Genomic DNA, 15,039 nt, shown 5'->3' with positions numbered 1-15,039 from the left:
ACCATTTCCATTCCACATGCATTGTAAAATGGCTAAAGATGAATGCAACTTGTCCTCTTTGCAAGTACAATATTCTTAAGGGAAATGAGCAGGTGTGATTGAATAGTAGAGAAAAGCCAAGATATAGTATGAATCCAGTTTAATTATGTGATCGAATCAGGGTTTCAAAATGCTGATGTGTATTTGATACAAAAAGGCTAATGTATATATGTAGATAAAATCAAACTACGAAACAAATTAACAATACAGCTTCTCCCAATTTGCTCGATCTAGCTGTCAATGTTTTGTTTAATTGCTTTTGTAAGAAAGGGAGAGTTAAGAAGGAAATCTTGTTATAGAGATTTAGTGTTTATTTTGAATAAGTTATCGATTTCATGTCTCATAATTTGTTTACATGGGAGAAAATAATAGAAAATTGTAGCAATTCCAACTTTATTCTGATTTCATATTGCATTGTATGGGATCTTTATTGGTTTCCTTACATTTTCTTTGTTTGATCTTTGGAAAGCTCTACAGACTCTAGGTTGAGCACAAAAAATGGTTGGAAATTTCCCATCCCACCTCCTTTGTTTTCAGAGGTCCCTGAAAAACCACAATGCAGGACAAATGCACTACACAATGCGTTGTTTATATAACTTGGTGTCAAGAATTTGCTTGCCACACATCGCACAAACTTCTACAAATACAAAACATATCATAAATTGAGTTATGTACTTTCACGATATAGTATAGCAGCAAATGCGAAACATCCAAACAAAATATATCAAATATCACCATTCCAGTAAGCACGCATGTGATAGTACTTGCCATCAAATATCCCTCATTTGCTCAATCGAAGTTGAGATTTCATAATTCCTTTTCGTCTTCTTCCCTCTTTGCTATTAAAAAATCTCTCGTGTCCTCATTTTGTTTCAATCAACAAACCCTAAAGATTATATTAAACCTAATAAATATCCAACGTTGTATAAAAGAGTGCATTCACAAGAATATTATTGGTATTTCTCATCGACATCCATGAAATTTGTTTGAAAAGTATAAACTTAAAATATTGTCAACATGAATAAACGCAAATTGTCCTATAGTATATTTGTTTAGAAAGAATTGCTCTATAGTTAGTCTAGCATATCTATAACAATTTTTAAAATAATTAAATCTCATTTACTTTTTCCTGTTTTTACTAATACTTTATTCGTTCATAATTATATCTATTTGAGAAAAATTAAAATATAAATACTCTTTTAAATTATTAAATGTATTTAATATTATTATTTTCATAACATTCCTCTTATTAATATTAATTTATTTTGAAAAATAAAAATTCAAAGTTAGAAACATCACACATAAAATACATATATTAAATTGCTGCTTAATTTTCTTTATACGTGAAAAAGTACTTGCAAAGAGACATAGTATGTAATTTCAAAAAAAAAAAAAAAGACAAGTAATTCCTTCATAAATTATAAAATACAATTAATGTTGATTAATTTTAATGTTTTTTTATTTATCACTTAAATAATTATGAAAATATAAATTTTTTCTTCAAATAATAAGAACGAAATTCCATCAAAAGAAGTGGTAAAAGAAAATAAACAGTCCTAGCCCAAAATAGGGTCACGTGAATTTGTTTGGGGTGAAGCATGGGCTTCATTGAACCAGCCAACCCAAGCCCAGACAGAAAACCCTACCTCTTACATTTATAAGAACATGAAACCCTAATTCTCAGATAAATTGTATAGTCAATCTCTGCAGCAGAAAACTTTTGTTGCCGTTCTCTCCCATTCTCACACTTATCATCAACATGGCAGAACGAGGTGGTGGAGATCGTGGTGGCTTCGGAAGCGGCTTCGGCGGTCGTGGTGGACGTGGCGGACGCGGTGACAGAGGCCGCGGTGGTCGCCGCAGAACCGGAGGAAGACGCGAAGAGGAAGAAAAATGGGTTCCCGTGACAAAGCTAGGTCGTCTCGTGAAGGAAGGTAAGATCCGAAGCTTAGAGCACATCTACCTTCACTCACTCCCAATCAAGGAGCATCAAATCATCGACACACTCGTGGGTCCCACTCTCAAAGACGAGGTGATGAAAATCATGCCGGTTCAGAAACAGACTCGGGCCGGTCAGAGAACCCGGTTCAAAGCTTTTGTTGTTGTTGGTGACAATAACGGTCACGTTGGTTTGGGTGTTAAGTGTAGCAAAGAAGTTGCTACTGCTATTCGTGGTGCTATTATTTTGGCTAAGCTTTCTGTTATTCCTGTTAGGAGAGGTTATTGGGGTAATAAGATTGGTAAGCCACACACTGTTCCTTGTAAGGTTACTGGAAAGTGTGGTTCTGTTACTGTCAGGATGGTTCCTGCCCCTCGTGGTTCTGGAATTGTTGCTGCTAGGGTTCCTAAGAAGGTTTTGCAGTTTGCTGGTATTGATGATGTTTTTACTTCATCTAGGGGATCCACCAAAACCCTAGGAAATTTCGTCAAGGTTTGATTCTCTCCCTTTTTTTAATGTTATATTACTATTAGACTTTTACTTATGTTTGATTGGTTTATTATTTCTTATGTTTGATTATTGTATGTAAATGTTAATGAATTAACACTATGACAAATGGTTTCCTTTATGTAGACTTGATGATGTTTGATAAGTTTATTTCTATATGTTAATTTTATTTTTTCTATTAAATTGAAATGTGTTATGGAATTATGCCATTTTACAGTGAATTGCAATGAATATGTTATTCTTATTACTTTGATTGAATTATGTTGTTTTGGGATTTGTAATTTTATATTTGATTTTGAGAATTTCAACTATTTTTTAGTGGGCTAATTTTACGACTTGTACATACTAAATTTATACGTATAATTGGTTGCCTATTAATGATTTATGGTTTCCTCTTTGTAGACCTAATACTACTTTTTATGAGCTTATTGCTATTGATTAATGTTTATTGTTCTATACAATTTAAGTTTTTATGGAATTGCGCCTTTTATGTTGAATGCAATGAAGGATGCCTTTCCTATTCTTTGGTTTGGTTGAGGATGTTTCTTGTATTTTAAGAATTACAAGTATTTTTGTGTGCTGCTTTTTCTACCTATTCATTCTCAATTTCTTTGCAATTTGTTGCTTGTTATTGATTTTTGCATATCTGTGTTGGCTTGTCCTTTACAGGCCACTTTTGACTGTTTGTTGAAAACCTACGGTTTTCTGACACCTGAATTCTGGAAAGAGACAAGGTTCTCCAAATCTCCATTCCAAGAGTACACTGATCTATTGGCTAAGCCAACTGGAAAGGCCTTGATCCTTGAGGAAGAAAAGGTGGAGGCTTGAAGTTGCAGTTTTGATGCTGTTGGATGATGGTGGTGTGTTTTAAGCATCCTAGTAGGAACTAGTTACTATATCTTTTGTTGCTTATGTTGTTTCCTTCCGTACTGAGGGATATTTTATAGTTTTGCGCATTTTCAATTCATGTTTGTTGATTGAATATTTACTGAGTTTTGAATACTAAAATTTTCTTCTTAATCTTCATTTGGCCTGAATAACTTATTGCTGGTGACTTAATAATTGCATAAGCATATGTTTTCTGCTTTTTTATAACATAAAATGTCATAAAAATTCATGATAACTTTTGCTGAAATTTATCAAATTTCTAAAATCTTAGTATTTTTTCTTCTCTTTTTTTCACTTCACCCGATCTATGCATTGGAGGTGTGTCGTGAATCATATGTTACGTATTTTTTTCTACATAAATGTTAATGTGGTAAATTTGAAGTGTATTATTTTTCTTTGTCCAAATGAAATTATGGAACTACTTTGGCCTGTGATAAAGTGTCTCACTATGTAGTCACCACATGGATCAGAAAATGTACCTCCCTGAATAATTAGGCAGTTGGATAGCTGTTGTTTTTTTAGGTCAAGAGGATGTTCTTGTTGTGCAAGTAAAGAAAGGTATTGGCCTCTGTTGTAATGCGGTGCTACTTTCAAACATGGCAGGAAGGGCCCTCCATGTGTTACATTCTGAAAGCACCCAACTTGTTAAGCATCCGGTGATCTTTGCTGTTCATCTATCTATTCCCAACTTTAACACATTATCCAATTGCGCTATAGATTGATTTATTTATGGCTATAGATTGATTATTCAGCTGTAGAAATACTAATAAATTTTAAGGGCTAAAGTCATATTTTAGTATTATTATCGAATGAAATATAAACTACTATTATACTAGATGTTTGTTACCATTAGTGGACATGACTACATCCTATAAGTGGCAAAGGTTGTTATACGATTTACAATGTTAAAAAGGAACAACGAGTTGAAGTAGACACTAAAGAGTAATTGGGTAAATAAATAAAGAGTAAAGCAACCTTTTAATTGGCACTATCGTCATATGGTTCTTTCTTGAGGGTAACTCAAGGAGAGCAAACCCTAGATAAGAAATATGTAGTGGGTTATGACACAGCACCAAGGTTGAGTATATTGAAATATGTTATATCTACAATGAATGTTGTTGCCTTTCTCTTGCCATACCGAAACTTCACTAGATCACGATACACTACTCAACTATCAGTAATACTATCCTTTTCTTTTCTATAAACATGAGATGAACATTTCCTACTGTGTTTAGGTATTGAGAGTTTTGAAAAAAAGGGACTGAAGTGGATATAATTGATGACTTTTGAATGAGTGAATTTTGGGGATTATTTTTCTTCATAATTCAAATTCTCTTTAATTAGGCGAATTAAAAAATTTGCATTAAAAGAGAATTTTGGAGGGTTTTGAAAAATTCTTAAAATCCAATATATGTTGTTATATTCCTTGAATAATTCTTTAAATTCAATTATTCTTTAAATTCAATTATTCTTTAAATTCATAAGTATTAATGTATTATTATCTACAAAAATATCATTTTTAAAATGAGAAAAATTTCTCTAATTTTACCTCTACTTCTCTTCTTCCAAAGTCCTCTTCAAACTTCCAAATATTCCCTAATAAATTTCTCATTAAATCCTAATGAAGCATTATCCTCCTCTTACAACTTATCCACTTGCATAAAATTCACACCAACTTAATTATTTAATTGGTAAGGATTCAACTTAGATTTAGTTTGAATTCGCTGTTGATGTTGATGTGAGCACATTTAATTAAGTAAATAACAATAGACATAGGGATGGAACTATTAGTACAAGAAGGATGGAACTTACTACCATGGTGTTTCAAAGCCTTCTATGGTAGGGATGTTTTAAACGATAATAAAGTGTGATGTTATGAATATTGATAAAAAAATCAACTCTCAAAATTCTTTTTAATTAATATACCATCGTAATTAATTTATATAAATAAGGTGTCTAATATTAAAGACACAAGACATGACGTCTAACTAATAATATAAATATTTATAATAATATAAATATTTATAATTTAAAATTTAAAAAATACATCTTATCAATAATAACATTTGTAACTATATATCTATATATAAAACGAGATGATTGATTTTTTCAATCAATTATTGTACTTTATCTACTTATTTAAGGAAACAAAGAAACATGATCTGTGATAAAATAAATCATGCACTCAACCGATGGAAAATCCCACGAAGATTCAAACTTCCGTGGATGATTACAATCGAACCTTCTTTCCAACATTTGCATATGAGCTCATAACTCACAAATAGCAACAATGGCAATATGAAGTTTGACACAAATTCAAATTTATTTGATATATTATTGAAATTGATTAAAATTAATATGTTATATATTTTTATTAAACATCTTTAATTTTTATGAGTTTTAATAATATTAAATGATTTTATATTTGTATAAAATTTAATTTTATATGAATAATTTGTTTGATATAAATTTTAAATATAAATAAAAAAATATAATAAAATTAAGAAAGATAAAAATGATTAGATTGAAAAAGTTTAAATTTAAGATGGTCTATGTAAAGAAGTATCTAAAAGAAAGGATGTAAATGCATGATTAATATTATTTTGTTGGTGATGTATCAACTCATTGGTAAAGACAATTATTAGTATTATTTTAATGAATAATAATTTATCTCTTCTAAAAAAAATATAAATTAGCATTATTCTAGACCAAATATAATATATTTTTTTTGACTGACAATATAATTTTATTTTCACTTCTACAAAATTTAGTTGTTTCCTATTCTACACTGTATATCACAAGTGCAAACGGTCTTTCTAAAAAATGGATAGAAACGTTTATATATTGCTAGGCTTTTGGTCATTACAAGTATTACCATTGATTACCAATTCAAGAGGAAAAAAAATCCCATTATAACAATGAACACATCAATTAAAATGAGATTGTTGGCAAAAAATAGTACGAGGGTTAAAAGTCGAATAAACTATTTATTTATACTAAATAAAATCTTAAAATTATATAAAAATTAAAAATACATTCAACAAAAATCAATTCTCAAACAAAATATTAAAGATTGAGAATGCGACAAACAATAGATTCCAGTACTAGTATTCTAAATCCACATTTAATTATCAAGTAATTGCATTAAGTAAAATAAACTCTAACTATATAAATACGTATTATTAAAAAAAAAAAGTTCAAATTTTGACTAAAATGAAATTTTCTTTATCCGTTGATTGATCTCCGAATTACGAATACCTTTTTCCATTAAGAATCGGAAATACATCAATATCAACTTCCAAGTTCATGTATAATTTACTTGTGAAAAAAACGTTAATGTATAAATATAACTTGATTTGCATGCGGTGCGTTTTAAGAGTAAGGGTGTATCAAAGTCGAAACACGTGTAAGAAGGGACCCATTTACTATCCTACGCCGAATCGCGCATGACACGCCCATATATCGTAAAGAACACATTGCATGGAGTGCGCATTACGCCACCATTTATATGATAAAACCCCATGTTAGTTTGATTAGCAACTTGATTCAGCATGAGTTTACTGTCTTTCTCTGTCACACAGTTTTGGTCTGCTTAACAGCTGTTCATACACTCATTAATTAATCATCTTAATTTAATCACTCTCACTCTAACACACACAGCAAAAAAATAATAAAAGAGAGAGAGAAACAAAGAAAGAAAAAGAAAGCTGAGTTTAAATTCAGAGTCTAGAGAGAGAAACAACCATAAACTATGAAACAATCTATCTCTCACTTTCTCTCTCTAAAACCACCGTTTCGTAACTTTCGTTCATTCTTTGAGCTACATTCTCTCTCCCTCTCGCACTTCGTCTCTGCGTATTTGGATCCTAGGAGGTAAGAGAATTTGAATGTTTGTCTCTGTTTGCGTGTGAGTTCGTTTCGGCATCGGTTAGATCGGCCATGGCGGAATTTTCCGGCGACGTTGGAATGGAAGCGACGGTGGTGACGCCGACACCGTTGAATGTTTCTGGATCGTTTAAAGAAGGGAAGAAACCGTCGCTGAGACGTCCGCACTCGATGAGGCCTAGCTTGGATGCGGACGAGTTCATGAACTTGCTTCACGGTTCGGATCCAGTGAAATTGGAGCTTAATCGGCTTGAGAATGAAGTTAAAGGTGTGATAATGTGGTTCGATCTGGCTTGTTTTTGAATCGATTTTCGTTTCGTGATTGTTGAATTTGATTGTGGTGTGTTCTCTCTCTCTCTCTCTGTTGCAGATAAAGATAGAGAATTATCGGAAGCACTGGTGGAGATCAAAGCCTTGAAACACTCTGAACGGCTTAGAGAAAAGGCCGTTGAAGAGGTTTGCCTCTGATTTTCAGTTTCGTTGTATTCAATTAATTTTGAATTTCCATAATTATCATGCCGTTAATGTTTGGATTATGCAAACTTCGTTTGTTACTTATTTAGGAGGTTTTTTCAGTTTATACTTTTGCTCTCGACAATGCTTTTTGTTCTGATTGATTATTATTAATTATTTACTTATTCAAGAGAAAAGGGATTGAATCCTTTTTACAAGGCATTGTGTACAAGTCTGTGTCTACATCTTGATGATATTGATTTGAATTTTCTTCTATTGCGTTTGGTGTTTTTCATATGTGTTTTTTGTTCTAGATTTTTTCATATCATATTGTATGTGCGCAGTAATTATGTTTAGGCTGAATTAGAGGTGAGAGCAGATTTATTTGTTGGGTTTGTATTTTTAATCTTGGTTGTTGTAATGATATTTGTTTCTCAGTAATTATTGGTGCTTAATCATTCTTTGTATTTTTTCCAAGTAATTATATTTCAGAGTTGTAATTGGTGCTTAATCATTCTTTTGCATGTTTATACACAGTTACTTGAGAATTTGATCATTTGTCATAATTTTTTCTGTTCATTATGTTATTGCTATTTGTTAATGCATCCTTTAAAACTGTGTTAACTTGAAAATTAACATCCCCCCCGCCCTGTTTTTTACTTGTGCTGTAGCTTACTGAAGAATTGTCAAAGGTTGATGGAAAGCTGAAGTTGACAGAAAATCTTCTAGAAAGCAAAGTATCGCTTTGATCCTCTATCAAATTTAAGGATGAGTAATTTTTTCAGGCTGTGATATTTTACTGAACTGAGTATTTCATGCAGAATCTTGAAATAAAGAAAATCAATGATGAAAAAAAGGCGTCAATGGCAGCTCAGTTTGCAGCTGAAGCTACTCTTCGAAGGGTTCATGCTGCCCAGAAGGATGATGACATGCCTCCTATAGAAGCCATTCTCGCCCCTTTAGAGGCTGAACTTAAGCTTGCTCGGCAAGAGGTATGACGTTGTTATTCTATACTTTGAATGGTAGTTCCTGTCCGAAAATACCGATTAAAGGGGACTGGGGCTGGCTTGTCATAGGTGATTCATGTCATCATTGTTTTATTTGATTTATTTCTCACAGATTGCTAAACTTCAAGATGATAACAAAGCTTTAGATCGTCTTACCAAATCTAAAGAAGCAGCACTTCTTGAAGCTGAGAGGACTGTTCAGGTTGCCTTGGCTAAGGCCTCCATGGTGGATGATCTCCAAAATAAAAATCAAGAGCTAATGAAACAAATTGAGATTTGCCAGGTATTTGCAATCTTGTACTTGTTTCTCTCTCAAAATACATAGGAAGTTGTTACCATAATGATGTAACTTTTTTGTACTTGGTATTACCATCACCTCTCGCAGGAAGAAAACAAAATTTTGGATAAAATGCATAGGCTGAAGGTAGCAGAGGTTGAAAAGCTCACCCAAACTGTGAGGGAACTAGAAGAGGCTGTCCTTGCAGGGGGTGCAGCTGCAAATGCTGTGAGAGATTATCAGCGAAAATTTCAAGAAATGAATGTAATCTGTTAAATTCTCAGAGTTTGCTTTTCCAGTTGCTTTACTCTCTTGATTATATTTTAGCTTCTAGTTAAAAGTTTTTGAATGGTGTGTTTTACACTCTAGGAAGAAAGAAAAACTCTTGATCGGGAGTTGGCACGTGCCAAGGTATCAGCAAACAGAGTAGCTGTAGTAGTGGCAAATGAATGGAAAGATGCTAACGACAAAGTGATGCCTGTCAAACAATGGCTTGAAGACCGACGATTCTTGATGGTGGGTATAATTTTATTTCCTAGTCCTCTGTATTTAATCTTTTGTTGCTTTTTCTTTAAGTATGAATTTAAATTTTCCTGCACTTTGGCTTCACATTAACAGTTTCCATATTTTATTGAACCTCATTCTTACAGGGAGAGATGCAACAACTTCGGGATAAGCTTGCTACAGCTGACCGCACTGCAAAGTATGAAGCACAGTTAAAAGTAATAATCTGGTTTTACAGCCTGCTTGTATTAACTTAGGAGATAAGTTCTGCCATTACTCAAGGTAAACCTTTTACAATTTTCAGGAAAAATATCAATTACGGCTTAAAGTGCTACAGGAGAGTTTGAGAGAAACTTCTAACAGTATTAACCGCGGAACTTCAGAGGGAAGATGTGTTAGCAATGGGCCTTCTCGGCGTCAATCTCTTGGAGGAGCTGATAACATATCCAAACTGAACTCTAATGGGTTTCTACCTAAGAGAACATCATCCTTTCAACTAAGGTCTTCTGTGTCCTCCAGCACAGTTTTGAAGCATGCTAAAGGTGCATCTAAGTCTTTTGATGGTGGCTCTAGGTCACTAGAAAGGAGTAAAATTCTCCTAAATGGAAAGCCTCCAAGTTCCTCGTTTAACCAGTCTTCTGAAGGAACTAAAGACAGAGAGAAAAACGGTGATTGGAAAGGAAGTTTGGATGATAAGCCAAATGACTTCCCATTAATAGATGCAGAGGATAGTGTTCCAGGAGTTTTGTATGATTTTCTGCAGAAAGAGGTCCTAGTGTTGAGGAAAGCAGGTCTTGAAAAAGATCAAAGCCTAAAGGATAAAGACGATGCCATTGAGGTTAGTAATTTTTTAACCTGTTTGGATTTTAATCTTAGATTTCTTAGTTGACCATTGCAATCTTAGATAATTGTTGCAATGGTCATTATCTGCCAGATGCTAGCAAAGAAAGTGGATACATTGACCAAAGCTATGGAAGTTGAGGCAAAGAAAATGAGAAGAGAAGTAGCTGTCATGGAGAAGGAGGTAGCTGCAATGCGTGTGGAAAAAGACCAAGAGACAAAAGCAAAGCGTTTCAGCAATGTAAAGGGCCCTATGAACAGTGCCCAGCATCAGCTTGTTTCTGGGAGGTACTTCTTTTCCCCCTTTTTTTGGTCACATTCTTGTGCTTTTTATTCATTCTCTTCCTTATTAATTCATTCTCAGTCACATTCTTAGCTTGCTTTTTTCTGTAAATGATTCTGAGACTGGGAGCTTTTACTAGCTTATTAATTCATTATCTTCCTTATATCATTGTTTTTTTAAAGGAATAATTCGTTAAGACATTTTGTACCAGGACATAAACTAAATCAATTTTCTGATTATAGGTTACAAGAGTTGCATTTGTATGAATTTTTGTGTGGCAAAATTACAGGAGTTGCATTTTGTATGATTCTAAGCCCAGGTTTCTATGGCACATTCTTTAATGCAGCTTAACTTAGCTGTAATTCAACTGCATGGGACATCCTATTGTTTATGAAAATTTAGTTAGGTGTAATGATTTTGTTACACTATCATATTTATCTTAATGGGGTCCTCTTTCATGAGAATATTTTCCTTCAAATGTAGTATCATTTTGATTTTGGTTTGCTCTCATATTTATATCATTTCTACCAAACTACATCTGTATTTAATATATTCAAAGTCCCTATATTCCATTAGGCTTACTACAACTTATTTTTTGGTGCTTTGTCAACAATTCTTCAACTCGCCGAATATGTTCCAAGTTTCAAATGGGTCTTCTAGTGTCTTCAGAACCAATAAATTCTAACCTTAAGAACAGGAAACTATAGGTAGTGAATTGTTATTTTAAAACAGTATAACATTTCTCTTTTTATTATTTAAATGAAATAAGAACAAATTTTTAATGGGATAGTGGATAGTTATTTTAAACTTGAAAGCTTCTCTTTTCTCTATATTATTCTAAACAATAACACCATTATACAATTAAGCAATTGCTATTATCTTCAAAAAGTTGGTTAACATGCACACAATTAGGTGTATATTTCGAGATCGAGACACTTGTAGATAGTATGCTGTGGAACAAAATATCCTGAATATGGAGCTTACCCTTTAAATTTAAAGAAGAGAAATTATTATTATTTATTACAAATTAAACAATATGGTTTGTACTCATGGAATCTGATTGTTGCAATGATTGATATTCCCTATAATTTTTGGTCTGTTAATCTATCTACACAACCCTATAATGTTTATTGCATTATCGTGTAATCTTTTATTTATCTGAGTTATCCAGATAACAAACTGGTAGTTTTAATTATTTGCCTTCAAGGTTTTTTGTTGCCATTAATTATGTTTTCTTAACTAGTTAAACTAGGACCCAATTAAGAATTATGAATCAAAACAATAAAGGATTGAGGATGTGAATATATTGTTCAAGTTTGTTTTGTTGGCGGCTTATTAGTGAATTTTCGAATATTTTAAATAATCTCGCCGCCTTTGATTCTTTTGTTTAATTTTTCATGTTTATGCTTTTCCCAACAACTCTAATGATGGGGAATCTTTTGCGCAGAAATGTGACACGGGGAGGATTAACACGCAGCACCCAATGATAATTAGTCTCTTGCAGAGGCACGGAGTGGATTTTCATGGCATAATTATTCTTACCTCTGTTATTTTCATTATACCTTTGCTGTTTTCTCCCCAATTGATTATAAGATTGTAACCAGGTTCTGGCTACAGTTGTTAATGATATTGGTCATGGATTGAGGGTGAGAAAAGAATTTAAGTAATCAGTATGCATCTAACTTAGACTTTTGTGTTCTCTGCATAGAGAGATTGGCTAAGTAGCCAGGCAAAGGAAGATGATTAACTTGGAGCTAACTTTCAGCTTTTTATTGAGTGACTGTGTGGTTGTATAGGTAGCTTTATCTCTTCTTTTATCCATTTGGCAGTTGATATTTGTAATACGCAGATAGTGTGATTGTGTTGGTTCAGGTTTGTTCATATCTATGTAATCAAATCAAGAACTAAGCTTATTTGGTTGTGCATTACATTCATAGTTTCAATTTGATTGTAAGTTCATGTTTGAGTGAAGCACCACGTGCTCCCTTTTCATTTATTTCTCCCTTGTTAAACTTATAAGGGTAGTACTACCAGTAAAGTAACTTATACGGGTAGTATACGTACCTTTTGTACCTACAACTTCTTACTAGGAACTTCATCAAGCAGATTAAGCACAATGTTCTTCTAATTAGTTATTCGACTTAAAATATTTGTGAATCAATTTAGACCCACTCTAAGGCGGTACAGAGGTCAAGAACGCTATCTATTCTAAAACTTTGGTTGTTTACGGCATTTATCATATAGCTGCTCATAGCTGCAGGACTAGGGGGGCTTCAGTAGAATGAGCCCTATGTTGCATTGTGAGGACGAAAGATGCTTACTGCAAAGGGTTCGCTATATGATTGGGGTCCACATGGGATCTTCTCCACCCTAAGAATCGCCTAAAATATTGTATTCCAAGACTAACTGAAAGTTGGACCAAGTAGTCTTTTTCCTTTGTATTATTGTACATTCTCCATGAAAAATCTTTTTAAGTTTTAACTAATATCAGAAAACTGAAAAGTACATTAGAGATGAGTCAAATTCTATTTGTTAGAGCATGGATTGCACTTATTTATTTCTTCTTTTTTGTTCATTTCTTTATTGTGAGGACACTGACTTAAATAACTGAATGAGTCCCGTATAAGTGAACTAGTTCATTTAATTCTTGCGATCACATCGAAAGGGAAAGGGTGCCTATAAGGCCACACACTTACTGAATGAGCCCCATACAATCATAGAATGAGCCCTATGTATGTTGCATTGTGGTTGAAGTGAAGAAGAGTATATGAAAAGATGACTATATGATTTTACTTTTAATTTACATTAATTTTTTAAATATTATTTTTTGTTTATATTTTATTTCGAACAATGTGTATTTCTTTATATATTTTTTTTTGTATAATTGCTTTGTTGTGGTTATAAAAATTATGAATTAGATAAAATTAATTAATTTAAAAACATAAGAAAATTACTATTATTAATTAAACAAACAAGAAACAGATAAAGTTCTTTATCTATTATTTATTATCTATTGTCTATTATAATAATTAAAACAGAACTCCCAAAATTCTTCATCTATGTCACATCTTTCAATATTTGTCAACTCACTAAAATTTTGATGTTACACATTGCAAATTCATCTTCTATTCCATTATGTTTTGTTTCTTCAATTTATAATACAAACATTTTCATTTGTTCCAAGTACAATTATTCCATACATTATATAATTTCAACTTTAATTTATTATTCAATGACTCGTACAAAAAAATACAAATCATCCAATATCTTCAAAGCATCGCAATGCAAGTTCGACTACATACACACATCAAAATTTATCTTCTATTTTCTGACTACTCTCTTGTAAATTCTAAGTTCAAAGTACAACTATTTGTGTGACACACCCTTAGTTCACATATACTTCAATAATACTGTTTTTATATTGTCAATTATTGTTCAAGATCATATATCAATATTATTGCATAGGAAATGAATTTTTTTTTTCTAGGTTGAATGTGTGTCTCATAATATTTTTTCTTTTTATAATTAAAAAAACACAAATCATAATTGAAACAACAAAAAAATAAATAGTATTAAATATTTAAAAATGAAGAACTTCTAACTATTTCATTATTCGCTCGAAACTTTCTATGTCTTAAACATTTACAAACTTTTCTTGCCTATAATTTTTTCAACCACTCTTGAAGTTTCTTGACAATGTCAAATAATTATTTAAAAATTCCAAGACACACACGAATGAATTGTTTCAATATTTTGGATTTAACAAACTATCACTCACGAATGAATGTTATAATATATCACAAAGCACACAATATTATTTAGTGCATACTTAGATCGATAGTGAGATTGACAGAATTATGATGAACATATAAAATTGAAAATATGAAAAAATACATAAATTTATAAATCTAATGTTTCAAAACTAATATAAATTATATAAATTATATAAAATGAATAAATATTATAGCTAAATGTATAAATTTTACATTAAAAAAATACATAACTATTTAACAAATATATTATTAGAAGAACCACTTCAATAAAATAAAAAAGCTTGAATAAATCAATTCTACATTTAAATATATTTTGCAAGAATTATATTAGTCAATAATATTTTACTTTTTCTTTTGTACTAAAGCAAACCTAACTTATATATAATTATTGAAAAATATATTGACCTTTTAAGTATATAAACACTCAAGTATATTCTACTGTAAAACAAAATAAACATTACTTTTAAATTATATATTATTATTATTTTATACTCAATAATATATTAAATTCTACTTCGCAATGTGCGAGTTATTATTTTATACTCAATAATATATTAAATTCTACTTCGCAACGTGCGAATTATTATTTTATACTCAATAATATATTAAATTTTACTTCGCAACGTGAGTTATTATCTAGTTGT

General features: G+C 31.7%; 3 protein-coding genes across 3 annotated transcripts in view; all 3 read left to right on the top strand.

The window, feature by feature from the left end:
- Positions 1-435, top strand: part of LOC101493334 (E3 ubiquitin protein ligase RIE1) — a 5,435-nt gene extending 5,000 nt beyond the window's left edge. The window contains exon 6 of the mRNA XM_073370483.1: positions 1-435. This exon is cut by the window's left edge and continues 11 nt beyond it. Within this exon, the coding sequence (XP_073226584.1) occupies positions 1-98 (98 nt within the window). The 3' untranslated portion in view covers positions 99-435.
- Positions 436-1,716: 1,281 nt separating this feature from the next.
- LOC101493001 (small ribosomal subunit protein uS5x-like) lies at positions 1,717-3,511 on the top strand. Its single transcript, XM_004503293.4, has 2 exons — positions 1,717-2,470; positions 3,155-3,511. The coding sequence occupies exons 1-2, from the start codon at positions 1,799-1,801 to the stop codon at positions 3,311-3,313; spliced, it is 831 nt and encodes a 276-aa protein (XP_004503350.1). The 5' UTR covers positions 1,717-1,798; the 3' UTR covers positions 3,314-3,511.
- A 3,593-nt stretch (positions 3,512-7,104) lies between these two features.
- LOC101492444 (microtubule-associated protein 70-2-like) lies at positions 7,105-12,618 on the top strand. Its single transcript, XM_004503292.4, has 11 exons — positions 7,105-7,526; positions 7,629-7,714; positions 8,383-8,448; positions 8,533-8,703; positions 8,831-9,001; positions 9,104-9,259; positions 9,365-9,511; positions 9,646-9,717; positions 9,804-10,337; positions 10,434-10,627; positions 12,070-12,618. The coding sequence occupies exons 1-11, from the start codon at positions 7,313-7,315 to the stop codon at positions 12,107-12,109; spliced, it is 1,851 nt and encodes a 616-aa protein (XP_004503349.1). The 5' UTR covers positions 7,105-7,312; the 3' UTR covers positions 12,110-12,618.
- Positions 12,619-15,039: the final 2,421 nt, after the last annotated feature.

Source organism: Cicer arietinum, chromosome 6, assembly GCF_000331145.2.
Source record: "Cicer arietinum cultivar CDC Frontier isolate Library 1 chromosome 6, Cicar.CDCFrontier_v2.0, whole genome shotgun sequence".
Taxonomy (NCBI): Eukaryota; Viridiplantae; Streptophyta; class Magnoliopsida; order Fabales; family Fabaceae; genus Cicer; species Cicer arietinum.
Note: the sequence above shows the minus strand (reverse complement) of the source record. Positions and strands in the feature narration are given on the sequence as shown.

Bases quoted from the DNA above. Each gene is read 5' to 3' on its own strand.
- LOC101493001 (XM_004503293.4), top strand. From the start codon at position 1,799: ATGGCAGAACGAGGTGGTGGAGATCGTGGTGGCTTCGGAAGCGGCTTC. The intron at 2,471-3,154 runs GTTTGATTCTCT...TGTCCTTTACAG, and splicing joins CCCTAGGAAATTTCGTCAAG to GCCACTTTTGACTGTTTGTT.
- LOC101492444 (XM_004503292.4), top strand. From the start codon at position 7,313: ATGGCGGAATTTTCCGGCGACGTTGGAATGGAAGCGACGGTGGTGACG. The intron at 8,449-8,532 runs GTATCGCTTTGA...TATTTCATGCAG, and splicing joins AAAATCTTCTAGAAAGCAAA to AATCTTGAAATAAAGAAAAT. The intron at 8,704-8,830 runs GTATGACGTTGT...TATTTCTCACAG, and splicing joins TTAAGCTTGCTCGGCAAGAG to ATTGCTAAACTTCAAGATGA.